This window comes from Lissotriton helveticus, chromosome 3_1 (genome assembly GCF_964261635.1).
Source record: "Lissotriton helveticus chromosome 3_1, aLisHel1.1, whole genome shotgun sequence".
NCBI classification, from domain to species: domain Eukaryota; kingdom Metazoa; phylum Chordata; class Amphibia; order Caudata; family Salamandridae; genus Lissotriton; species Lissotriton helveticus.
The window spans coordinates 1,930,675,052-1,930,702,884 of NC_136061.1; the positions used below are offsets into that span (position 1 = coordinate 1,930,675,052).

A 27,833-nucleotide genomic window follows, 5' to 3' on the forward strand; every position below is an offset into this window, starting at 1 on the left:
CAGTGCGAGAACTGTGAACCTTTTATTTTTTTATTTCCAAAGTGGTTCGTTTTCTGTTTCACCTACCATTGGGCGTGCTGTGAGTTCCAGTAAGTATCCCTGCATTCCTCCCTGGCTCCAGAAACAAGGAGGCGCATTCGAATAATACTGGGTGGCTAGATCATGCAATCTCAATGTGCTAGTACTCAGAACTGCCTCGCGTCAAAGAGCGTGTCATATAGTTGCAATCGATGATGGACAAGAGCATTCACCAATCAAAAAACACGACTGTGCGGTTGCGTAATACGCAGAGCGTCAGACAGTGACTCACACACCGCGCGGACGGGAGCAAGCTGCAAGAAAGATGGCGGAGCCTGACTCCTGGGGTAAGGCGGCTTCCCGGACCTCGGCCTTTGCTTCTTCCCTTATCCTCAGTGACTCTTTCGGCATGTGACTCTTTACTCCATTGTAGCCGTTAATGGCCACGGACTTGCTACTTTCTGTCCATCTCTGGTCGTGCTTCCTCGGCCTTCTGAATTCAAGCTTTCTCCCGCCTCAAACTTACACCTTTGCTCTTTCTCTTCCCATTTGATTGCTTCTGCCGATGGGGCTCTGTTATTAAAATACCTACAGATTGTCTTTGTCCCTAGCCATCATTTAATTTGTCTTTCCACCACTTCCCTTCTACCTTTATGTCTTCCTTACCAGGCTTCCCAACCTTTCTTGTCTCCTGTATCCGATCCTATTAAATTCCGTGTCATTAGTTTTCCTTACTGACTCGTCCCTCTTTAATTCTTTAATTCTGTAGATGTGGACGAATTTGTACCGGCGGTGGAGGTCCCGGCAGTGGCAACTGTCCCGGTGGTGGCAGATCGTTGGGCCGGTGAAGATGAAGAGGAGGAAGTGAAGGTAATTCGGGGGGAGGGGGTGGTCTTGTGACACTGACAGCATGATGGGATGGCTTAGTGAAGTATAAGTTGACAGTTGACATCAGCTGCGACCTGCAAGTCATTGACTCCAATGCCACTCAAGCCAGTTGTTCTCTTTTCTGAGGTCAGAAAGTTGAGTACTGTTGACTTGGTTAAGAACAGCTGTTAAGCAGGGCAGGAAAAACAGTATCGGGCGATGTGTGTGCCTGTTAAATGACAGTGATCATTTCAGATTACAAAAGGGTGCAACCAACCCTCACGCTTTTGTATTTGCAAAGCCTTTGGTGCGCATATGGTAAGCATACGGTCAAAAACGGGCTCGTTCAGACTGTGCGCAAGGAGTTTGCTGAAAGTGCCTTTCGCTTTTTCTTGTTTATCATTCACCTGCTCCAGCAAGTATGTTCTATACCAGCTTTTGGGATATCATATAGCTGTTTCTATGTGGCACATTGTCTTTGGAGTGTTGCTATGAAGGAATATTTGTCTTGACCAGAAACATTTGGCCACCTTCATAATGTTACTAATTCCAGTAATTCCTTTCAAAGTTTTGTGAATGTGACACGTTTGCACACACATATTTGCAAAGGTTGTCACCTTCACGCCTCACCCACAGCTTATGCCCCACAAAATGGGCGTTTTTCACCAGGCAACTTGTGCATGAGAATCTTTAAAAATGTCATGCTTTTTTCCTACTCGAACACTATTTTTTATTGGAACTATTCACTAGCTACTTTAACACGTTTCCAGCAAATCAGACCGCCAGTGAATGTACCGCTGTCTCCGACCCTATGAGCAACAGCAGCGAAACTGATTGCATGTAAAATGCAGAACTTCTGCTTCGGGCACGAATTGTTTAAGCAGCAGACCGATTACCAAAACCTTGGGAAAGCTCAAAGGTTTGCTTGTCACCACGGCTGATATGCCCGTTGGCTGTGTTATTCCGAATCAGGCTTCTGAAAACAGCTGATTAACACGGTTACATTATCCCCATGTCATCGTTCCAGTCCTTACTTTTGAGGTGGGTTCGACCTCAGAATTAATGACTGTAACAAGGACTAGGGACAATCAGATTTACCGGTAAGTAACTGGGCATTCTGTGGCTATACCACTATAAGTACTTTCTTGAAGAAAAGAAATCAAGAATAACGTATCACAATAAGAAATTCTTATGTTGTATTTTGTCCCTAAAATGTATGTAGTCTTCATTGGACATAATTTCGACATTTGCGATCTCATGTGAAGTGTAACTGGATACTGGTAACTGGGCCAACTGATTTTTATTGATCGCCTGCGCATAGCTCAAATAATTTTATGTTACTTATTCTTTGGTATTTAAAAGAAGTTCATTTTCTGATATTACTATTACCAAGTCTAACTCCTCCCGATTTACGGATTGAGTGCTTCGCAGCAGACGTTGGTTTATAAACCAGTTGTGGCGCATTTAAATGCCTTCAGCAATATACTGGCGTTATTGCACCGCTTTTTTTCCCCTTTCTCTCTCTCTCATATGCGAACCACTTTCTTTTTGTGTTAGAAAGAGGGGCATGGATGAAGTGGCATTCCTTAGTCAAAATAAGGCACACTTTGTATATTGACAGATGTATCAAAGGAGCACACAAGTAGGCCTGGGCGGTGAACTTCACTCAGTTTGCAGAGTTTTCTGCACTCCGCAGAGTGCAGAAAACTCTGCTACGCGATGTGCAGCAGAGTTTTCTCAAGCTACCGCTCTGGTAGAATTTCTACCCGAGCGGCAGGAATACCAGCACAAACTGCAGTTCGCACTGCACTCCGATACACTCGCGGAACTTCGCAGAGGTTTTTTGTAACTTTGCTGAGTTCCGCGTAGCAAAACTCCGCGAACTATGCCCAGGCCTGCACACAAGTTGAAACAGGAGAATAAATATTTTTTTAGAAAAAGGATCTTCACTGTTAAAAAAATATATATTTGCTTGACCATCTGTGATTAGTTTCTTTGACTAATTTGCCCTTATTACTGTTCCTATCCACTTCTTTCCTATCTCTCTGGGCTCATGGCTTGCATAAACGTATTTATCTTTTTTCACTTGTGAAGCTTTTCCCAAATTTCTTCTTTGGTGAAGCACATGCTGTAAAGAATAAATGGTTTAAAGAAAGACCTACATTTACACATCAACTGGATGAGCAGCCGTTAAACTACTGATGTTTGTTAATATACACTAGGGGTAGATTTACAAAGAATTCCCTCAACACAGTACAGCAGGTCAAGTTGCTGTGTTGCGTGAATAGGAGAGAGCTACAGTGTGCCATATTTACAAAGATATGGCGCCCTTCTGCTCTCTCCCAGCGATGGTCCATTAGTGAATGCCTAGCCACAACGCAGGCACCCGTGCGCTATGCTACAAGTGTGCCTGCGTGATGGGCATGATCTAAAAAGGCATTGTCATCTTTTTGTGTGTGATGGAGAAAGCATCACACCTAGAAATCTGAAGTAACGAGGAGAACTAAACATTTTTCTCCTCGTTACGCCTCTGGTAGTCCCACTGATTGCACACAATTCCAACATTACAAACCTTAGTAAATCTGGAATTGTGTGAAATCCATGGGTGGATGCACAGGAATGCCCATGCTCCACCCATGGAACGCCTATCAGTAAACAATGTCACACAAGCCGCTACGTTTAATTTCTTTACTGAGCCACACGTTTAATTTCTTTACTGAGCCACACAAATCAAGCCTTTCTAAGTTTTGAAAATCCCAAATAAACTTTTGTGTGACCCTTTGTCTTGCACAACAGTCTTCGTAAATCAGTGCCTGAGTGACACCGAATTTTAATAATCTTACTTCTGTTTCCTTTTATATAGTAGGTATTAACAGCAAGCATTAAATGTGCATTTCTATGCATGTCATTGATACTCTTAAAATTAGCTGCTACATTCTGCTGTTTCTACTGTGCTCATAAAGTTTGTGTGCTTTAACTGAAGGCACCGATTTACTAACTTCTGGAGTGAGTTAATAGCATTCTGATGTCTCATTTTGTTATCTAGGTTTTTGAAATAAAATGCGAAGTACACTTTTTTGTTACTTTCTTGTAATCTGAATTAAAGTGCAATTGCTTATTAAATTACAGCAATGAAAAATACAGACCGTTTCTAGATAAGGATCTAAGCATTGGGGCTGCTTATTATTTGTTTTTAACAAAGTATAAGGATATGATTTACTTTAAGTGGTAGTCTGATTAAACACACTAGCACTTAAGTGAGCATATAGATTGGGGCTTCAGGTTGGCCTTTTCTGCAGTTCAACTACAGTACTGCAGCTAGACACAGCTGTAAGATAATTGCATGACTAATCCCTTGCTCTTTAGGGATCAGAGTTGCAGTAGTAAAAGCACTGCGTTTGTGACACATTTGCTGGACTGAAGACACAGTATTGTACTTCGTGCTGTTTAAGGTATCTCATTTTTTTAAAATATATTTTTTATTTGAAAGATGATAGACAAATTCACTGTTACTCATACAATTCACAATGTCAGTTACATTTAGCATTATATTAGGAATCAAGTTCAGTTAGACATACATATTACACATTTTGCTCTCCATCTCTGTTCCTTCACAATTCTAATTTCACCACAGGCGATACACAAATCTCTCCTCTATACAAGTTCCACTTGGACCATTTCCTGTCACACTTCTTCGGGCACCCCCTCGCAATAAACACTTCCTTTTCAGCTATCCTGCACCTATCCAGCTCCCACTTCCAAACCGTCACTGCAGGTGGTCGTACTCCACCCCATCCCCAAGCAATTTCCCTCTTAAAGAGTGTAAAACCTAGCGTTACAAACTGCCTCCCATATATTTAGCAGGCCCAGTCGTGGCGTCAAAGTAAGCGGCTTTCCCAGCGCGGAATGCATATGCGTCGTGTTCCCGTCCCAACGGCTCTGCACCATCGGGCATTCCCATATCATATGGTAGAAGGTGGCTGGCTGTCAGCAGCCCCCTAGACAAAGATCGTCTGGCCTAGACCCAATCCTCGCAAGAGTGACCACAGTCAGATATGAGCGGTGGAAAATACGGAGTTGGATAAGACGGAATCTAAGCGTGATGGCAGCCTCTCTGGGAGACATTAACGCCTGCCTCCAGTCCTCTTCTTCAATTGTCCTTATGTCCCCCTCCCACTTCTCCTTAAGCTTTCCAAAGGGATCAGGCACATTATTACTAAGTTTCCTATACGTGAGGGAGGTCGCCTTGGTGTGCAGCTGCCCATCCATCAGAGGGGACGACTCCGGTATATCTACACAGCTCGGGAACGCCATTCAAGGCATGCCGTATTTGTAGATAGCGAAAGACCTCGCTGGGCGCCAGCCTGTATGCCTTCTGTAGCTCCTCAAACCGAAGGATTTTACCCTTCTTAATCAAGTCACCAACTGTCGAGATACCGATCATATCCCATTTATCGAATCCCTGGTATTGGCAAAGCATACCTAGTTTCTGGGAATACCATAACAGCGTCATTTTGGTAAGTCTGCCTATCCATCCCACCCGAGAATTAGCATATCTCCATATCTGCAGCGTGTGTTGAGTGGGACCCACAAAGTGCTTGTTCCTAGTACTAGAATAAAGTTCTCCTAGATATCCAGATTTATCCATCTGATATCTATCCAAGGCACATGCCAGATCATCCGGCGGGGCATATATCCACCTATTCAGTCACTAGCTGCGAGGCCCAGTAATACAGCCGTATGTCAGGTAGCGCAATGCCCCATCATACCACCCCTTCATCAATTTCGGAAGCGCAATCCTCTGGGCCTTCCCATCCCACAGTAGCGTACGCACCTCCCCTTCTACTGCCGTAAAGTAGGCATCTGGAAATCTATATGGGGACAATTTTGCAGCATATAAAGAAACCGTGGAGGAGCGAGCATCTTGAAAAGAGCAGCACGGCCAACCAGTGACCATGGCAAAGATCGCCAGTGTTGGGCGTCAGCCCGCAATCTTGCCAATAAGGGCACCAAATTGCGACTATAAAAGAGGGCCTGATCCGGCATGACAAAGATTCCCAGGTATCTAAAACCGTCATCTGAGACCATTAAAGCACAGTCTTTTGGAAGTTGCGGGATCTGTCCATGAAGCACGTACAACACCGACTTGCCCCAGTTAATCGCGTACCCCGAATATTTCCCGAAATTTGTGAAAATATTGAGGACCATATGTATGGACCTGTATGGGTTTGTAAGATACAGCAGTATATCATCTGCATAGAGTGGTATTCTATCTTCGCAATCTTGGGACCACCTTAGACCCCTTGTCATAACATCACGCCGTACCCAGGCCGCCAAGGGCTCCAGCAGAATGAGCGAGAACAACAGTGGTGGCAGAGGGCAACCCTGTCTAGGGCCTCTTCGGAGAGAGAACTGTCTGGATGTGTAATTGTTTACCCTGACCTGTCCTAAAATGTCTGTATAAAGTAGCCGTATCCACCGTATGAATTTAGGGCCTAATCCTGCCCTTTTTAGAACTTCAAACATGTATGGCCATTCAATCTAGTCAAACGCCATGGAGGCATTAAGGGCCAGTATGACTGCAACCTCTTCTAGATATCTCTGACGCGCCAGAACGTTATGAAGCCGATGCTTATTGAGGGTCGTATTTCTCCCTGGCATAAATCCAGACTGGTCTGGGTGCACAAGGGAGTATTTCACTGTTCCTAGACGCGTGGCGAGCACCTTCGCCTCTATATTAATCAATGAAATCGGTCTTTAGGACTGGCAATCATCTACCGGTTTACCAGCTTTGTGTATCACCACAATGCTTGCCAGCCGCTGATCTGGCAGCAGGGTTCCCTTTTCCCAGCTTTCCTGATACATTCCTCGCAAGTGCGCGACCATCTGGGTAGCCACTGCCGTAAGAAATTCTACTGGGGTACCATTTGGCCCCATCGCCTTTCCAGATTTAATTTGACCAATGGCCTTCCGAATCTCCTCATCGGAAAGGTCTGCCTCCAATAGCTACCTATCCACTTCCGAAAGGGTCGGCACGTTGCATTCTGCCAGCAATTGATGTGAGTCTTCCGCGGTATATATGGCCGAGGGCGAAAATATTGTTTCGAAGTAAGTAGCAAATGCATCTGCTATTTCACCTGGGCGGTAAAGAACTTCCCCACTTGGCAGCGTTAATCTGGGCACCCATCTAGCACCTTGCTCCTTTCTCTCCAACCATGCCAGCGTCTTTCCTGCCTTATCTCCGAGCTCATACAGCCTGTGATGGGAAGCCGCCTGTTTAGCCAACATATGTTCCAGAGCCTTTGGTTTGTATTCCTCCCTTTTGGCAAAGTATTGTGTGCATTGTGATTATCTTCGGGTAGTAGATATCTAAACGTGTAAGGGTATTATATAATACCCATTTTTAGGGCTCGGCTGAACGCGCGGAAGCGCGTCTCCGCTGAGAACTTATTGTGGCCGTGTCTCCTTTCAAGGAGACATTCCTGGCCGCGCGCATCGCCTTGGAGGCGATTCGAAACGAGCACGCGCACGCGCTCTAAAAAGGCTATTTGCGCGTCTAGGTTACATTTGCACGTGCTTGGTGAATCAAACTCGTTGTGCCCCCATCAGATCAGCAGCATTATCGCACAGTTTTGGAAGGTGAGCCCCAAATCTCGTCAATCTGTGGGAAGCAGACCCTTCCAAGTGTCACTCTACGTGCCCCTTGAGCACTCTGTTTTTTTGCTTCCTGAATATGCACTTTCGGAAACGCTTAGCAGGATCTGTGCTCCACTTGTGGTAAACGTCACAAGGAAAGAGACTGTAGAGGCCAGTCCGAGATGGCGCTGCGTGCACAATGTCACCGGAAGCAGCAGCACTTCGCAGAATCCAGGCAGGAGTTTAAACAGAAGCTAACGGCGCCAGAGCCCGAGTGAGTCATTCTAAGAGCAGTATTTCGGGGGCTTTGCAAGGGGGGCCCCTAACGCGTTCCACGCCCGTGGGCCACGTCAGAGCTGCCGCAGACCCTAACAAAAAGGCCGTTGTGCATTCAGTGCTGACAACACGGCGAAATGCAGATACTGAAGAAACACGTCAGAGGAGATATTCAAACGTAAACACTACGGGAACCCAGTGTTCCGTGCTTCCCAGCCCTCTCGCCACCACCCAGGTCCTGGATACTGAGCAGCAGGGGTGGGAATAGCCACCCAGGCAGTGTGGCGTAGCAAGAGTGCCAAGGGCGCTAATGCAAGCAAAACAAGTATTGAAAAGCCAAGAAGTCTGGGCTTGGCTAGCTTGCAATTGTCTTTTTTTGCAAACCTGCAATGTGGCAAACAGAAAATATATCTAAAAGTAAAGGAGTGGCGGAGCATCCCAAATATTCCAGCCCGGGCACTGAAGTACACACCTTTTTAAGGCAGCTGTGAGTGTGCACAACTGGTAAAGCAAATGCCCCAGTCACTCGTCAAGATACCAATCGATGAAGTGGGCGTTCCGTGTCATCTGTTTGGCGTAAGCAAAGTACGAATGGCGCTTGAAAAGACCAATGAATACGCTGCCTGGGAGCCCCTGTATGAATCTATGTTTGTGTTTTTATTCGTTTTATGGAAAACATGAATCTGACGAGAACTATAAAATGACAACCATATTAGAATGCAGTGGGCTCCTCAGACCCCTAGGCTCTGCTGCACCTGTTGCACTAGTATTTTCCTGTGCATTCTTCCTGAAAATGGGAGCATCCGACGTGAGCTATTGAAGGGAGGGAGATCCTCTTGCAACTGTAGAGATCATGAGTCATGTGGACTTTCTTTCTCTAGGTGTACATGTGACAAGGCTTCATCATACTAATAACTGCAGGGAGACGTTGTGCCTGCGAGCCCTCTCAATCTTGCATGTTCATAGTCCGTGAAATGCAGACCTTCTACTTTATCTTCCTTATCTTCTCTAGGAAAGTACCCAGACGGCTGTACCACCTTCATTAGTCAACAATACCTTCCCTTGACCTGACCGCAGGGTGGACAAGTGATTAATTGGATCGGTGGGTCTTGTTTTGGTTTTTATGTGAGTAGCTGTGTATTGGCATGAAGTGCTGAACTGGAGGGAAGGTGTAATATGATCAGCTATGATGCTGGGTAATGTGCTGATATGGTGTAGTAGAGGTGATTATTTTACCTATACCGCTGATATGCAGTGTTGTGGTAAAGGGAGTGATTAGTTGAGATCTGGTGGTTGTAGCTGCCTGCTGATCTGTGAATGTGATGGGTTGAGCTGTGGGAGAGAGAAACAGGTGATGATATTTAGGGGTGGGTTAGTATGATGCACTATGGATGCTGTACTTTAGTGTGATGTAAGGGTGGAAGATGTGAGCGTGGGTGATGTGATATGAAAACATTGTGGTTTGATGTAATGAGTGTATTGATGGAATTGTCGCTGGTGGGATGTGAAGCTGGGAAGCTGGGAGTGGTGTGATGTTGTGGACTGGGGTTTGTGTATTAGTGCTGCCAGTGTCGTGACTAGTGAGTGCAGAGTAGTGAGTGCAGAGTAGTGAGTGCAGAGTAGTGAGTGCAGAGTGCACATCAGAGCTGTATGAATAATAACTGTATCAGCCCCGTGCGTGAGGTGCATCATCCACATTGCTCAGGTCACCCAAATTCCTGCACTCTCTACCACACTGCTTTCAAGAACAGCATACTCTTGCACACACACTCACTGCTCACCAATTCAAAGTTTGCTAAACATTTTATGCAACGCATTGTCATACACAATGCCAATAACTCAAACTTTAATGCTGCGAGCCCTATTGCATTGTAAATGCTTGTTATAAACACCTTTTGTGGTTCTTTTTCACGTAATTTATAGTACAAGATTGCATTCTCGTAAAACAAGCTGCTTTACACTCCTCCTGGACTAAGCCTGTAGGCTGCTTTCCACAGCTACCACTTGGAGAGCTTTCTAAGGTTGTCTAAGACCACTTAAATCACCATATGGGTTGTCTGCCCTGGTATATGATGTCCACTATTGTAAGTGGGCCCCATGCAACAGTCCAGCTTCTCACACTTCCATTTATCACTTTTGTGTCCAGAACCCTTCTGATGTTGAAGCCATAAAATAACTCCACATACCTATTCTTATTTAACTGTTTTCCAGCACCCACCATGCTCAATAGCATAATCAGAAGTACACAGTTCACTTGAAGCCTGCATGCTATGTTTTTACTTTGTATTTTTGTAATATACCTCTACCTTTCTAGCACAGCAATCTGGTGGGAGAAATGTTGAGAAAGAAGGGGCTACTCTAGTATGAGGACCTTCTCAGGGCATGGAAGAACTGCTTTCTTGGCAAAACTAAAATCAATTAACACTTGTTCAATCACATGTGCATCCTACTGAATCCAGAAGATAAGGTAATAAGTCTTTTACCTTGTATTTATGTGCACAGTTTATCGCGTTCATGGTGTAATATAAAGACCTCCTAGTTATGCAGCAGCTAAGGTCTTACCGGCAACTCCTCAGCAGGGATTCTCAGGCCGTACAAGAACATCACAAGCAATATTTATTTACTCTGATATTCTCCACATCGCCTTTACAGTATGAGATTGTGCTTAATCCAGTTATGCATGGCCAATAGCAGGTGGTTTGAGGACATGGAGCATATACAGAAGGTTCGCCATTGTACATAGAGAGGCTCAAATATTCCAGCATTTGAATTGGTTACTCTTTGGACAGCTACTGTTTGGACTTGGGCAAGAACATTGCAGACTGTTAGTGGATCCAAGGATTGATCATGCTTCAAACCATTTCATCCATCACTTTTTTGCGCCCTTGACAGAACACAATTGTGCAAGCGAAGAACATATTGTTCATTCTTCCTGCATCCTTGCAGTGCTTTGGTGAAAGAGCTTGGCTAGCCCCTTTATTTGTATTCATGCAATACAGGGCCCTGATAGTTTGAGTATTTAGCTTTTTTGCATTTATAATGAATGCAAGATGTTGCATGTCGTGGCATGCTCTGGTAGCAGAGTCTTTCAGTTGGTGGCTGGAGAAAGATTGGAAAGAGACCAGTTACTGTTAGTCTGTACAGGAATGTAAAATGTTATTTTTATAGTTTAATGGAATCACTTTGGCTCGCTGCATTTTACAGAAAAAGACTATTAAACAGATTCATATTAGTGTCTTGTAACTTTCAAATCTATGAGGTTATAAGTACTGGTATGATTATTTTCAATACAGTTAGTAATTTGGAATCTGCCTAGTACTCTGATGTGATAAATGGGCTTGCAATATAAAAATATAGTCCATTTAATTTCTCTGAGATTTCTCAGTGGCGTTAAAGTACTATTACAGCATAGGTCTAAATTTAGAGTAAATAACGCTGCACTGGTTACAACATTTTAATGTTATCTATAAACCTTAAACAAACAAATTGGTGTTTGGTGGCATTCCCTCCTCCTGCAAAACCTTGGCTTTTTTTTATACAATATTTTTTTAAGCATTTCACCAAACTTAAAAATAAACACAGGTGTGTCCATGATGCATTTTTTTCCCTTTCGCCTGGCAGTTAATTTTTTTTAGAATCCTGACTAACTATTACTTTGTCTTACTTCCTCGTCATTGCTTTTCACTGGAACCAGTTTCTGACATGTTCGTTTTAAACCCTTCCATCCCCCTGGTAAGTTCACCCGTCTGACATATTTCCTCCCTTTCATCTACAATCTTGGGTTATACCAAACTGGGCTGTCTTTGCCTTCCCCATACCTAAATTCTGCCTTCTGAATCGCATGATATTCTGGGTAAGCCCAAATTCATAGTTGTAAATATACTACTATTCCTAAACCCATGGGATTGAGTGTACACAAAAATAAATGCATATGTTTTTTCTGCCTTCTGAATCGCATGATATTCTGGGTAAGCCCAAATTCATAGTTGTAAATATACTACTATTCCTAAACCCATGGGATTGAGTGTACACAAAAATAAATGCATATTTTCCCTTCGTACCCATTTTTTGTTAATTAGATTTTACCACACGATTGGATACATGGTCAGGACAAAGAAAAATAATTGTACGCTGAAGCTTAGTTGTTGTCTCGAGGTATAGCATGTTTTTGGACGGCCAACAAATACTATAAATCTCTAAGGACGTAATGGTATATTACTTTGGTAAATTGGCCATGACTTGAAAAACCTTCAGATGAAAACGTCGCCAATTTCTTTCCTACTATCTTCGTTCATGTTTTAATTTGAACAGTTAGTTTGGGAAAGCCAGAAGTGATTTATGCGAATGATTCCTAGCTGAATTTCGATGTTTTTCTACTTTTCAGAAATGCATAGCTTTCCTGGTCTTCCTGTGGTTTTCATACTTATTTAAACCATAAATTGAAAGGTAGAAACCACAAAAGAGTAGGAAAATGAACTACCATGTAAATTGTAGAAAGTGGTAAAACAAAAATTTGATTACATCTCTGCCTGTTTCTAAAAGCTGGCAAGAGGGTGCTCTTAGCACAGCAACTCTTTTATTGATGGCACTTTCTCCCCATTTCTCCCTCAAACAGCTGTTTTAGCTATTTTCTTGATTTTTATTTTTTAGGTCTCGACCTGCCAATGCGCAATCGCTGCTCGAGATATAGTTAGATCACGAAAGCTGACCAAGGGGCTTTGGCAGGTGGATTACGCAGAGTGCATGTGCCGGTGCACGCGCTTGCCATTTGCTCCCCTCGCATCATCGCATCAGATCTGCCACAGCAGCATTCAAGTGTGAAGCTTCCCCAGCGCGCGTTGGGCCTCACTTCTCCTCACACCCCATATGCTAATTCCCTCCCACTGACTTCAAAGGAACGCCGCTCCCCTGCTCCCCGCTTCCCCTAATTCACCCCTGCCGTTGCTGCCCACGGCCGTGCTTTCACTTTCACGGTCGCGCGGCCATGTCTCTTTCATAGCCAATGCTTGTTATTTTGCGTTGTCATTTTGATCTGCACGGTAGCAGTGATCATGTGACGTGCTTATGTTATTGAGTGAGTGCTACAACTAATTTCTATAGGTGCGGACTTGTCACTGCTCCATTCCCGGGCAGCTGCTGGGCGTGCCGTGCTGTACTCTTTGCTGACTTTGTTTTATGCGCTGCTTCCCTCTCCTCTTCCGGGCAGCTGCTGCACCAGAGTTCAACCAGCTGCTGGGCATGCGGTGCCAGGCAGACTCGGCCCGCTGTACTCTTTGTGTTAGTAGATTGGTGCTAAAAATTTCCCCATGGTGACGGAGAATCTTCACAGTATGGCGCTCATTTCATTGTAATCTGAACGGTAGCAGTTATCACGGGACGGGCTTATGTTATTGTGGGCAAAAACAACGGGACTTTAAAGCTGACCCGAGTAATTACCAGCGGCTGAGAGTTCATGCATCCCATTCTTTACTCTTCTTTACCTCTATTTTCTAAAACACAATTGATTCTAGCCTGGTGCATTAACAGCAAGTGCCTGACCGCACTTGACTTGATGCAGCCTTCAATCACGAGAAAACTGACTGATGCGTGGTACTTCGAGAGTGAACTGAATAATCATAAAATACTAAGAGAACAAGACCTGACAGGCAAAACTTAAACGATATCCCCAAAACGTATGTCTGTTTTTTTCTATGAGATCTGAGCGGTCTGCATTTGAGAAACATGGTTTGCACTTCACACTACCTCAGTATGAGAAATGGCAACAGTGGTAGCCCATGTAACCCCCCCCCCCCCTCAGATGACAATGCAATTACCGATGTGATCATTCTCCTGTTTGAGACCGTAACTACTCTGCTGTTTCCTCGCAAGGTTTCTCCCACTGTTAAACAAAGCACTGTGTCCGTGCAGAGCACCCCCAGTTACTCTCCTCTCTTCAACCTGCAAAGGTCGGAATTCTAAACTTTTTTTATTCCTACAACCCTCCGCATTAAGTCACCCGTTTAATAAACTATTTAAAATTGAGTCTGTCCGTTTACAGTAATAATTTAATATATATTTATAAATATATGCTGAGTTCCTAAAATTGGCAGATCTCCGTATTGCAATAGGTCTCATTTTTTTACTCCTCCCTCCATTCTGTCTTCTCCTTTCCCGTTCGATGAGCCTTTACTCATTCCCCTGTTCTTTCTCTTCTCCCCTGTCTCTCCCTCTCCGTCCCTTGCCTCTTCCTCCTTTCCTTCTTTCTCTTCTCTGCTATCTCCCCCTTTCTATTCCTTGTTTCCTTCTACTTTCCTTCATTTTCCAGCTTTCTTTTTCCTTGAGTGTTTTCTCCTCCATTCCTTATTTCCATATTCGGCTGTCTCCCCTTCATTGCATCCTCCCCTCCCCCCTCCATTCCTTCTTTCTCTTCTCTCTCCCTTCCTTACGCCACCCCATCCATTCCTTCTTTGTCCCCTCTGCTGACCCCCCTTCCATTCCTTGTTTTTGGAGTGTAGCGGCGTCCGTGCTGTCAAAGATCTCCCTTTTTCTGAAGTGAAATAAAGATTATCACATTAGACCAATTTATAAAACCAAAAGTGCATTTTAATAAATTTTACATTGATTAATGAAAAATAAAACACAACAATTAGAAAATAAAATTAGGAATCGTGGAGTCGTCTTCTACAGATGGTGTAAAATGTGTAATTTAAGGATCTATCAATCTTCCTGTGTGTCTCATCTGCAGACTGAACGGTGTAAATAACAGGCGTTGACAAAGTTGTACCCACGTAAGTGGTACTCGTTTTATCATCCCAGAGAGCGAAATAATGGATTGACTGCTGTGCATTAAACTCGTGGCCGGCAGTATTTTGTTCGGGAGTTGCATAGAACAACTTTCTTGTCCCCCCATTCTGGAAATATGGCCCTCATTCTAAAGATAAGCAAATTGCAAACCTTGTGTTACACTGTTGTTGTGCAGCAGTCTCCACTTCTGTTTACTTTTATTTTTTTTTCTAAATTACACCCGAGATGTAATTGCTTAAATTATACTAATAACCTCTTTGGGACCATTTTTATGCCCCTGCTCCTTACTTATCCTGCCTGGTCTCGGCTTTAAAAGACCATTTACGTGTTAACGAAGCTCCAATGTGTTTTCACCCCTTCATCTCTGCTCTGCCTATTGCTGGAAGCAATAGCCCCCCCCCCCTGACATCCGCTCTCTTAGCAATCCTTCATACCATCTCGAGCCCCTGCTGTACATTAGGTGCAATAATTCGCTACGGATGTTAAGCGGGGGGGGGGGGGGCGCAGCCGCGCGTTTGAATCTGCAGCTCTATCAATCCATAGTGGTACGTCCGGTCCAGCGCCTGGAGTCTGGGAGTATTTCCCAGAATTACGCCACATTTTCCCTCCAGAGCAGTCCAACAATGTGAACCAGAACACTGGCAGCTCTTGCTTGCAGCATGTGTTTTTGTGATTTTTTTTTTTTTGGGTTCAGCGCGAAAATTCTATCCAAAACGTACACAAAGATATATTTCACAGAAAAGATAATGCTAAATGTCCGTTTTGCATATTGTACAATTGCCTGTAATGTTTGCCAAATTTCACTTAATTATGCAAAAGCAAATTTTGCACAACCCTTTGTGATACGCCATTTCCTGGACCCGTACGCACAGGTAATTCTCCACCCTCTCTCTCTTCCTCCACCCTCTCTCTCTACCTCTCTTCCTCCACCCTCTCTGTACCCCCGCTCGCTGTACCCCCGCTCGCTGTACCCCCGCTCGCTGTACCCCCGCTCGCTGTACCCCCGCTCGCTGTACCCCCGCTCTCTGTACCCCCGCTCTCTGTACCCCCGCTCTCTGTACCCCCGCACTCTGTACCCCCGCACTCTGTACCCCCGCACTCTGTACCCCCGCTCTCTGTACCCCCGCTCTCTGTACCCCCGCTCTCTGTACCCCCGCTCTCTGTACCCCCGCTCTCTGTACCCCCGCTCTCTGTACCCCCGCTCTCTGTACCCCCGCTCTCTGTTCAACAACTGGTTCAAATATGTTCTCTCAATGTTTCAAGCTTTATTACAAATGTCACAAAAAAAGTTGATATTTCCCTTCTGTTCTTATATTTTAGTCACAATAAAATACACTGAACATAATCTTCACAAGTTAATTACAAAAGTTTAAGCCATTGCCATTATAAATTACAATAACTTTTATTTAAGTATTCATTTTTTTTTAAACATTTGTAAAATCAATACTTCTAAGTCACGTAAATACAAAACATGTTGCATTAAAAATGCTATAGGTGTCACATTTTCAAAAAATAAAAGTATTAGCATTGTAAATGACAAAGCTATTAATTTCACAATTTTCAAAAATACATAAATAACAAATTTGTCATGTACAAGACAAATTTACTCAAACTTTCCTAATGCGAGACCTATTGCATTGCAAATGTTTGTTCTCCATGGGGAATAAACAAACCCCTGGCACATTTAGAATCCCCAGCATGTGGTACGGATCGAGAAAGGGCGATTTGGCCTAGATAGCCTCTGTGGGGGAAAAGTTATGAAGGTTGAGCACAAACTGCCCCAAATATATATATAAAAAAAAAAAAAAGCTGAACTCTGGGGCAGGAGGAGCCTTCATACTCTAGGTATCAACAATAAAGCACGAGTAAGCTGCATATTTGCACTGGTTTCTCAGATTTCTTCATCTGTCAAAAAGGTTTATCTATCGTAGACTAGACAGGCTAATGCAATGGCTTCTCTCGGGATCTGATTCGGAGTGGGCAGGACTGATGTTTTGTTAATGGGAAACAATATTGAGTAATTATTTCAAATGAGTTTTCAGCGCTGGTAGGATATCAATAGCCTTGCATAGTCAGACCCTTCAGCGATTCGTGAAGTCACAAATTCAGTTACAGAGCACAATATTTACCATTTTGGCCTCAATAAAAGGTTTTTCAGCAGACCGGAAAAAATGGTGGCTTCTTTTTAGTTGTACACGCACGTCATTATGTACCGCTGTAATGCAGCTCATTTCTGCCAGACTGAATACCTTTTTTGCAGCCAAAATGATGACCTGAATCCAAAGCAAAGTGTTAGCAGAGGCAGCCAGGGACACACTGTCCAGCTCTTCAGCCATGCTCCAACACTGGTCCTGGTAATTCTTCATTTTGAGGAGGACACTCCGACCCGGTCCTTGTGGTTACCTAGGCCACGGTTATAGTTTAATTCCATTGAGGGCAACTATAGAGAAGGATTTTCTGGAGCCAGGCGTAAATAGGATTCTTTATTGTAAAAGGAAGGTGAGGCACACAAGTGCTTCTGACCGCAGCCGCTACCAACTGCCACTCAGTTTCACCACGATCCAATTCCACCTCAACATTCCGAAGGTGACATCACAGGTGTGGGTGTAGAACCTTCTAGACTAAGCTAGACAACACCACACATCTCCCCCTTCTATAACAATAATAAAAGGACACCATGAGGAAAGCAGAGAGCAATATATATTTTGAATAAATATACGTGAAAGAACAGATCAATACCTAGGTCAATAAATAGTGCATAAATAAATAACAATGCTATGCTTGAACAAGTATCAATGGTAAAGTGCATACAGAATAATTCAAGACTGTTGCATTACAAATTCATCATATCCTTTTGGTAGAGCGACCGGTCTGCCTGTACAGGTGGACACTTGAGAAACCGGGGGAATGTGTGCCTCCTCGTCCACAGTAATTGCTCCACTCTGTATATCCTTTGAGTCACTAAGCCCATTTAAGTCACTAAGCTCACTCTGGACAGTAACACCTCCTCCCGTACCTGTTACCTGGTCATTATTGTTTGAGGCATGGTCAAGGGGGTCAACTTCAGACCATAACCAACCATCATCTCCCTTCGTCAAGTTATCACGTTTCCCCCATAGAACTTTGTTGCATTTGGCCATTCTTTCCAAGGACCATATATTGTCGCTTAACGGAGCGGAACGAGAATAAAGTTCTATTACTTGGAGAGGGTCACTGAACTTGCTCTTACCTTTCTTGCAGAGTATGCCTAGCTTCAATCAGACCCAATCACCCACGGCCAACTTGGGGTGCTTCATCCTATGTTTTTTGTTGTAATACTCCTTGTAGATCTTCTGAGCTTTCATGAGATTGCTCTTCACCACCGAGGGTGGCTATCTGCTTTGAAGTTTGAGGTCCATCCATACTGTGTTTTCTCTTGTGATGGGTTCTCTGTCTCGTAAATTTTGAAGGGTCTATACCCAGTGACCATGGGGGTTATGCGATAAGCCCATACAGTTTTGAAAACTTCTCTCTCCCAATTAATTCCTGCATTTATGGCAGCTTGGTCTGAGCCCATAATGACTTGATTGAAACGTTTCCGCTGTCCCGTGTCCCACAGGGTGATGAATTGGGGTATGTTTCGCTTTTGAGCCCATTCCTGTTAAGGAATGCTTTCCATTTGTCTGAGATAAATTGTGGACCATTGTCGCAAGCTATGGTTCTAGGAATACCATCCCGCAAAAAGGTGTTGGTTAAAAAAGCTATGACTGAGGATGTCCGCTTTTTCACATATTTCTAACTCTGGCCATTTTGAGTGTCTGTCAATTAACACAATAATGTATTTAGGTACACCCCGTGAATCTAAAATGGGACCTAGAATACCTACAGAGTTCATCCCATGGATTGTCCGGGCACATGTCCTCCCCTAATGGAGGCCTCAACATTGTTAAAGACTTGGCAGCACTGGCGCAATATGTACACAATCTTGCATTCTTTTCGACGTCATTGTCCATGCCAAACCACCAGTAAGATGATATAACTTTTCTTTTGGACTTTAAGATGCCCAAGTGTCCCTCATGCATTATGTTGAGGATGCGGCTGTTAATGCTTTCAGGAGGAATTTATTTGTATTCTCTGAGGAGGAATTACTTTGTCTTCTCTGAGGATGAACTTGGCATCATCATTGATGGATAATTCATCTCCGAGTTCCCAAAATTTCCTGTGTTCACTTAGTAACTTTATTTTCTCTGACCAACCATGCATTACAAAATGTTTCAGTTGCATATGAACATTGTCGTAGGCTGACACCCATCCCTGTACCCTGATTACATCCGGTTTCTCATCAGTGAATGCAACATTGTAATCATCCCATTCATTGTGTAGATGTTCATCCAAGGTCAAAGGTGAACGACTTAAGTAGTTTGCCAATGTTGTTGCCTGGCAGATACTCTACGTCATAGACCTAGTCTAATAGTCTAAGGTTCATCTTTGCAATGCGGGGGGTGGCTTTCACATTCCGACTGGAGGTGAGGACTTTGACTAAGGGTTTGTGATCTGTTCTGAGGGTAAATCTTGACCCTACAGATACTGCCTCAACTTCTCCATGGCCCAGACATGGGCCAACATCTTTCTCGGTAACTGAGAATTTCCTCATTGGGGGTGAGTGAACGGGAAGCAAATGCTATGGTAATTTCCGACCCATCAATAGACAATTGGGACAAGACTGCCTCCAACCCTTTTTTTCTAGCATCTGTGGTTAGAATGCTCGGTGCTGACATCTCCAATCCATGAAGAGAAATGGCATTGCAAATGTCTGATTTGATGCTTTTGAATTCTAGGTTAATCTCCGAATTCCAAGAGTTGGTGTACTTTTTTTCCCCCAAAAGTTGACACATGCTATGAGTCTTAGTGGCAACATTTTCAACGTATTCCTATAAAATTCTGCCTGGCCTAGGAAAGATCTAATTTAATCTTTAGATTTGCTGGAGCTGAACTAATGGCGGTGGCAATGTATTTTTTAAGTGTGATGCCTTTGTCACTTATCTCATGCCCTAAATGGGTTAAAGAACGGAGAGCGAACTTACATTTTTCTAATTCTGCTGTGAGACCATTCGCAGCTAACTTCAACACCTGTTTCAATTTGAAATCGTGCTCTTCTCTGTTCTTGCCCATAACTGTCGTCTTGAAAGTATAAGACGCCCTTTAAGTCTTTGGATAGCTTTTGCATCAGCCGCTGAAAAACTGCGGTAGCTGAGGCCAATCCAAATGGTTTACGCACAAATCTGTAACACCCAAAGGGAGTAATGTAAGATCTCAATTTCTTACAAGACGGATGTAGGGAGATTTGGTGGTAGGCTGTCATGAGATGTATGGCGAACCACTGGACCCCTTTAGTTTTTGCAATTAGTTCTTCAACTTTAGGGAGAGGAAACTTGTCGATAAAAATATTTTTGTTAAGGTCTGAGGTCGATGCATAAGCGTAACTTACTATTCTGCCTGCGTGCCACAACTTTATTATCATTATTATTATTATTACACTCATTTGTCTGGCGAACCATCCCCAAGGGGATCTCTCGGCGCCCGGAAGGAGATCAAGTGGAACAGACTCAATTAGAATAGCCATGTCTTAAGCATCATCTTAAATTGTGGCAGGTTGGGGAGGGAACCGATTTGTTCAGGAAACTAGTTCCAGTGTTTAAGGGCCAGATAGGAAAAAGCGTGGCCACCCATTTTGACTTTCCTGATCCTCTGGCTGCGAAGCAGGCACTGGATACACAATTAAGGGTGCAAGCCATTCAGCACTCTATGGATTCTATGATACCATTATTTTCAAGTTTGTTCAACTCCAATTGTACAGCTTCCCTGGTATTGAATGGAATGTTGCGAACTTTGTGACTTACTGGTGTGGCCCCCTCCTTTAAGACAATTTTATGTGAGAATTTGACAGTTTGCCGATGGTTCCACAAAAAAACGCAGGAAATTATTTTTTGAATTCCACTTATATGGATGTAACAGGATTACCGATCAATAGAACCTGGCCTTTACAATTCGGGTTAAGGGTAATTCCCAATGCCATAAAATTTGCCTACAGTTTGTCTGCATTTGAACTCAAAATTGAGGCGTCTAAAGCCTATCATGGGGATTCTTTCACCAGTGAAAGTCACAGGGTGGACTGGACATCAGTGGGAATTAATTGATTTCCCAAGACTTTTACACATTGTTTCTCCCACACTTCTTGTTGTACTATGGTGTATGGCAAACCGGAATCTGCAACCATAGTTGTCTACACCCCCAATTTTCACATGACAAGATGTTTTTTTTTTAACTACCACATCAATGCCAAACACAGTTTCTTCAATGCATAGAAAGCAATCATCATTCTCAAACTCATGTTCACCTTCTGTATCAGTGTTTTCTTAATGCAATACACACTTGACTGTGGCATTGCTAGACCTTTTCCTGCATACCGTAACAAAATGTCCAACAAGGCCGCAATAGCTGCATTTGGACCTTATGGGAGGACAATTCCTGTCTCTAGCCATGTGTCCATGACTACCACATCTAAAACAGCTAGGACGTTTGTCAGTGTGTGACCTGCTATGTGCGGAAGTACTTCTAACCACTTTACTACCTTCTTTGCTCCCAGAATTTGTTATGTTCTTGTTACTAGAAACTACTTGCTTATCTGAAACTTTGCATACAGAATCTGTAATCTCATTATCTATCTTAGCAGCCATGGAACACCTTGTAGATATTTCCGCTTTTTTAACAATAGCAATTGTACACCCTTAAACCCTCTGGGCCGAGACTGTGCAATAGAATCTTTTTCATTCTGTTACTAGTAAATTCATCACTACCTTATTCTATAGCAGATAAGTAATTAAAAAAAAAACGTTTCCAGTCTGACCATTTCATTGCTGGTTCGAGATGTTTAGGGAGAAAAGGAATAGGTGGTGTCAATGAAAACGTTTGTACTGACATGTTGCTGATGACCACAAAATACGGCGCAAAGAATTGCAATGTATAGAGTACTACATAAGTGTGCACCCACAGGGGGGTGCAGATGCGTAGGTCACCACTGAAGGATTCACAGAATAAGCTCTAATAGTAAAGGTGTCCTTATCACCGCAAGATACACTTGAATAGGGTTCAATTCCGATGAAGGGTGCATTAACTTGTGCTTAGATGCGCTGTAGTAAGTGTGCATATCACTGTTGACACGCAAAGGTGAAGGGTGATAGTGTTCGTATCGCTGTGGGTTTGCTGCGAGAAACTTCCAAGTAACAATTTGCGAAGCAGTAAAAGTGTGTGTATCACTGTGGAGACACAAATGTGAAAGGTGGTACAGAAACCGATGACCAGCTGAAAGGTGTGCGCATCACCATGCAACACGCACCAAGGAATTTTTCGCTGTACCACCGAAAGGCAGCACACTGGCGTGGGGAAGCAATCTCACATAAGATGGCTGTTAATGATGTTGATCACACGCTGAAGGGTGTGCGTGTCTTCGTGTAGACATGCGTTGTAGAGGTAACTGTAGAATACCTTGAAACGGCACACTTGAAGGAGAGCTTACATAAGATGGCCGTTGTTGTGAGGCGCGTGAGGGAAATGGCTGATGACATGGGGGAGTGCGCTGAAACTATCGAGTTTAACGAGTGCTCAGGCAGTTGTGAGCAAAAAGTACGCGAAGACTGCCAATGACACAGCGAACAGAATACACCTCACAGATCCCAATGCATTTCGCTGCATCCAAGGTACTCAAGAGTTGTTCCCCAGAGAAGTGCACAATGACTATGCTTTAAGGGAGCGCAACAAAATAGAGTAGCACACAACCAGCAGTTCAGTTAAAATCCAAAATGTTTCTTTAAGGAAGTGTGTGCTCTCCTTCCTTGTGACAAGACGCGCAGAGCAGTGGCCCCCAAGTATAACACAGTAACACAAAGCGTACCGTTCATCCGAAAGTGTGAAAGGAGGCAGGGACCAAAAAAAAACAGTAAGCAACAACACCGCCACAATACCTTTAAGCAGAGATACTACGCCCTCCTCACCGCCACAAATACCTTCACGCATGGGTTGCCGCGTCCCAGGGCAGAATGCAGGTTACTGAAACACCCTCACATGGAAGTGTGAAGATACAGGTGGGAGGATGTGGATCCGAAAGTCGTTGCCAAATTGTAGTGAAGTATACTCTGGAGACAGGCGTTAGTAGGATTCTTCATTGTAAAAGGAAGGAGAGCGGGATACAGGTGCATCCTACCACAGCCTCTACCAGCTTCATTCACAGTTTCCCCACAATCGAATTGCACCTCAAGATTCCGAAGGTGATGTCACGTGTCTGTGCAGAACCTTGTAGACTAAACCACAGCAGCTATACTGGTTATTACTGAGGGGCTACTGGAACGGGGCTTCTTAGCTCTCTGCTTGTCCAATTTCTCACGAGTGCTGAACACCGCAGCAAGGCTCACTCAGCAAGCTACACAATTTATTTAACCAATTCGTACAGCTGAGTAATTTCCATCCACCTGTAGTCAATGAGCCTGAAAAGAGTTAACAAAGAACACTTGCTGCCTTGTATTTTGGTAGTGAAAATGTTTTGTTAAAGGTTCGTTTCTACATCAAGAGTGAGGATACCACTGTCGAGCTGGTACTATTATTAGTTCATTACAACCGTGACCACTCCTTCCGTGGCTTTGCCCTAAGAAAGTAACTCCCCCATTTTAAACTTTCATGTTCTGTTGTACATCGATCAAGGAAGACGAGGAACGTGCTGTGAAAATGTGTTTCTGTGCAAGCAACACCAACTAGTTTCCCAATTACTTTTCTGGTAGTGTCTCCTATAAAATTCCACCTCAACCCTGAGCAACCCTCCCAACTACTTGAGAACAAGAACCTACACACAGCCCTGCCAAAACACCACAAATTTGACCTGCAAGGCACCTTGTTATTCCATTACTGACACCACCAGACAGGCACAGCACAGAGAGAAGTCTCACTGCTTTAAAGGCTAATAGTCTTCAAAATCCCATATTTAATAAGTTCATGTTACTTAAAAGAATGTGTTTTATTCTGCTTTCTTTTTCATGACCGAAGATATGCAATAAATATATTACCTAACTATTAAAATATCAGTTGACTAGCTTTTAATACACGCTTTCACACCATATATAGTGTGTGATCTTGGGCACTTTTCTGTGTGCCTTCATTTGTTTGTGTTGAAAGAAATGAGAGTAATTTGAAACCGACATATTAGCCACATTTTAAAAACTAAAATTCCAGTCCGTTCAATAGGTTCATCATATATGTTCCTTATTCATGTATTTGGGAGTTTTGTAACGCACTGTGTGCATTCTGTCTACTATTTCACTGTGCATGTGGGGAAATAAAAACACAATACAATCAGGTGAAGAACACAATGTAGCGAGAGAACACGTCCTATAAGCTACAGTGGGTGACTATAATAATATGTAAATACATAATGTGACAGTGTTGGGGTAGTAGAAATTATATTAGAGGGCCAATTAAAGGGGTCATGTCTTGAGGGAGAAGGAAACCAGGGTGGGTTCGGAACAGTAAGTTTGAGATGAAGTTGAGATTTGGAGGATTGTTTTGTGAATCTTTGGTAGAGGTGGTTGTTGGCGTTTGCAGGAGTAGGGTTTTCAGAAGTTCCGTCAATCGGTTTTAGTTTACTGAGAATGTTTATTGCAGCTCGGCACCCAGTCTTGGATGGCATCTAGGTAGCCTTAAAAAATTTCGCCAAGGAGGGCAGTTGAGAAACGTGTGCAGAAGTAGCCTCCTTTTTGAAGACCCGTTGGGTCAGTGGGAGGAAGTGACATGTTTACCGCCAAGTGTTGCCGAATGCTTAGGGCTCCATCCTTTTCTTTGTCAGAGAATACGTTTGGCGTGTGGGTTACCAAAATGATTGGCAATGAAGAGTATTTTTTCATATGGGCCTATAAGTTCAGTGGTATAATGAAATTGGGTTATAATTGTGTCTGTGAACTAGTCTACTTGGTATGTGCTGGTGTTGCAAAGTGGACGTTGATTAAAGCAATATATTGCTATTGGGTATATTTTCTTTCAACCTGAAAGTGCTGCTAATTTTAGAAATATTTGCTCATTAAGTCTGTATTTCTTTTTCCAGAGAGGATATGGGTTTACAGTTAAGACTGCCCCAATTTGTAAAGGGCCTCATTGCTCAGTTGCCTTTCTTTTGGGTTTGGGGGGGAGGGGGTCCTGAAGAAGTTTTATAGATTTGCCATTCATTTTGAGCTAGAGCAGACTGGGTAAAGCTGATGGCTTTATGCTTAAACTTGGGCCAGTTTACACAACTTCTGGGCCAGATTGGTTTAGATGCATCTTTGGAGCCAGCTACTTCTTGCAATTAAGAAGGGAGGGGTGCATATAATGAGGGTTACATTGGAAATTTGAAAACAAATACTTTAAGCTTGCACATGATTATGAAATAATCATACAGAAAAGAAATTAAATGGCAACTACTTCGGCAGCACTTGTTAAAATTAAACTTTCGTATCCTGATTTGGAGGTAGTCGCTTCACCCTCCCTCACCTAGAATGAGAGAAGCTTCAGTTGCATTCCACCACTGGTTTAAAAAAAAAAAAAAAAAACTGTTCCCAACCTGTTCTTTGTGGGTTTTTTTAGTCATAGAAAATGCTGGGCTTATTTTAGGCAAATTCTATAAGCTTAACCAAGTTTCACATTCTCAGGCTGGTAGGGTTATGTTAGCTACATGTAATTCAATTGTGCAGTCTTTGTAAAGGTTTAATTTTTTAACACTTGTTTTTATTTGTAAACCAAAATAGGCAGTAAACGTACATGAGCACGTATTGTTGGTACATGTGTATTCTGCAATGTTATGGACTTCAATATAAGACATAACTCGTAAGGAAATTGGGTCACCCACCTGCAGTCTGCACAAGAATATCCCGAGGGCAATATGTTGGAAGTGGTCTAACCATTTGCCCCGTGTTTTCGTAGATTTTCCTTCAGAGCCACAATTTCTGTTTATGGGTTCTTCAGCGAGAGCACAGTATCCCATGTGCCGCTCCGAGACCACAGGGTCCCGTACGCTTCCCTGATTCAGTGGCTCATACTTGATCTTGTCAAATCAATCTCCCTCGCCAGTGCATACTTGTAGTTATGCATAAGCTGCAATATGAATTGAAGCCCAGTAATTTAATATCAAAATGCACTAAAGTTTTACTGTGGAAGAATGTTATGTTGCAGTAGGTTTACTTTGCATTTAGTGTTAAGGGAGTGTATGCCTGCATAAAGAATCTTGGACTTGGCTTAATTTTCGGACTTTGTGCATGGCTGGCATTGCTACTTTGTAATAAATATATTTTTCTTTGCAGGATAACTGGGATGATGAAGAGGAAGGAGCAGAAGATAGTAAAAAAGAAGCAGAAAAAACAGGTGTGAAGCTGCTTGGTTCAATAACTTCTGTGATTGAAAGTGCCCACCAGGCAACATATTGTGCTTTACATAGCTCTTAATTAAATAATAAAATGTGTGAATAGTTTTACACAATTCCATATTCAGAGCTGCAACTCGTGAATGTATGAAATACATTTAACTGACACAGCTGGTCTTCACGTTCTCTTGTGGAGTGTACACTGAGTGAATGGATTAATAAGTAGTAGATTCAAAGTTTCTTTTGAAATGAGTAAGTTATGTTGTGATAGTCGAGCACATTGTTAATGAGCAGACCTCGGATGGGGTGAGGTGATACTTTTCAGGCTTCTGGGCATGTACTTTAACCTTTAATTGTCCTCTACTTGTCACCAGTCAATCATTGTCTCTCCTCTTGTCACAAATGTGGAGGACTATATACAAAATATTGAGGTGCTCGGAGTTCGGAACCCTGGGTAGATCTTTTTGACTTGGAAGTTTATGAAAGCTTTACACTATTCAGGTTTTGCTGGACTCTTCTGCCTGTTTTGGGCATCCTTAATTTTCTGTTTCTGGTTTCTGTGCTGCATTTGACGTCTGCAAAAAGAGCAACATACTGATGAGTATAGGCTAAACTGCATCATTCTCCATTCTTGAATAAACCCAAGGTGTGGCTCTTTCTGCCCCGGTTTGAGTGGGGTGAGCTTCACGGCCTTTCTTTGAGTTTAAGGTGGGGTGAAATTCAGTGATGGTGCAGTTAAGAATTTTTTTTAATTTGCAACCGGAAGGGTTGGAGCCTTAAAAAGCAAGCAGTCTGGCAATATTGCCAATCACTTTTCTACATCGTTGCTTGTAAGGCAGATGTATATTGGGGAAACCTTGGTATAGTGACTGGCGGTAAAGCTTTCAGCTGGCTGGTGATAATGGTGCTTATGAGGTTGCTAGTTACCTGGAGCGTACCTGACATGCAATGGCTTGTTTTGGATATTAGAGGGGGCATTGTGCCTCTAAAAGTGCGACTGTAGTGAAGACAAGTGGGCATGTATTATAAGGTACACTGCCTCTCCCTCAAACATAGATTAATGTAGTTAAAGAAACCCCCTCCACACACATGCTTCATCCCAACCCACTTTCTCACATTCTTTATTGTATTTCTTCCATAGTTTCTGTAATTTTCCCACAATTGTCATGTCCTAGCCCCCTCCGTTCAAATATTTCTGGTCTGTCTTTGAAGGGTGTCTTTTTTTGGTTTGGTGCAAAATTGGCGCTGCTGAGGCCATATTGCATTTTACATACTGCATATGTCCAGCCCCTCATATCGTATATGTGCCAATTATGATGTAATGCAGTATCTAAAATGTATTCGTCCTCTTGGGGTAGTTGACCATCCCAAATTAGCAGTGAATTCTGCGGGTTGTAAGATCCCATAAGGTGGTATGGTCTTGTAATTTAGCCTGATTGAATGTGGAATATGTTTAGTTCTTAATTTATTTGTACAGAGTGCTGATGTTCTTGTCTGTGTCTTTTGTGCTTTCCTCTATCTTTGACAATTGAGGTCTGCTTGTTGTGAGTTGCACATTGGACAGGGGACCTTGGCAAATGGGGAGTGATTAATATAGCAACCAGCCTCAACACTCCTTTAAATGAAGTTTGGGATTGCACAATCAAAGATGTATTTCCTTGTGAAAGAAGTTACTATTTGAGTTGGAATCCTAATGCTTTCTGCAGTATAGATCTGCATGCAACATGTGCATCTGGTGGACAGTGAGTGAGTTGTTTGGGTAATGTAACCATAACATTCAATAGTGTTCAGGTTGACTGTATCATGAGCTTAGTGGTTCTGGATTTGCTTGTTGTGTTCA

General features: G+C 43.1%; 1 protein-coding gene across 1 annotated transcript in view; it reads left to right on the forward strand.

The window, feature by feature from the left end:
* Positions 1–230: 230 nt before the first annotated feature.
* EIF3J (eukaryotic translation initiation factor 3 subunit J) overlaps positions 231–27,833 on the forward strand; it is a 211,892-nt gene continuing 184,289 nt past the window's right edge. The window contains exons 1-3 of the mRNA XM_078682965.1: positions 231–365; positions 788–888; positions 25,935–25,995. Coding sequence (XP_078539091.1) covers positions 344–365; positions 788–888; positions 25,935–25,995 — 184 coding nt within the window. The 5' untranslated portion in view covers positions 231–343. The remainder of the gene's footprint in view (positions 366–787; positions 889–25,934; positions 25,996–27,833) is intronic.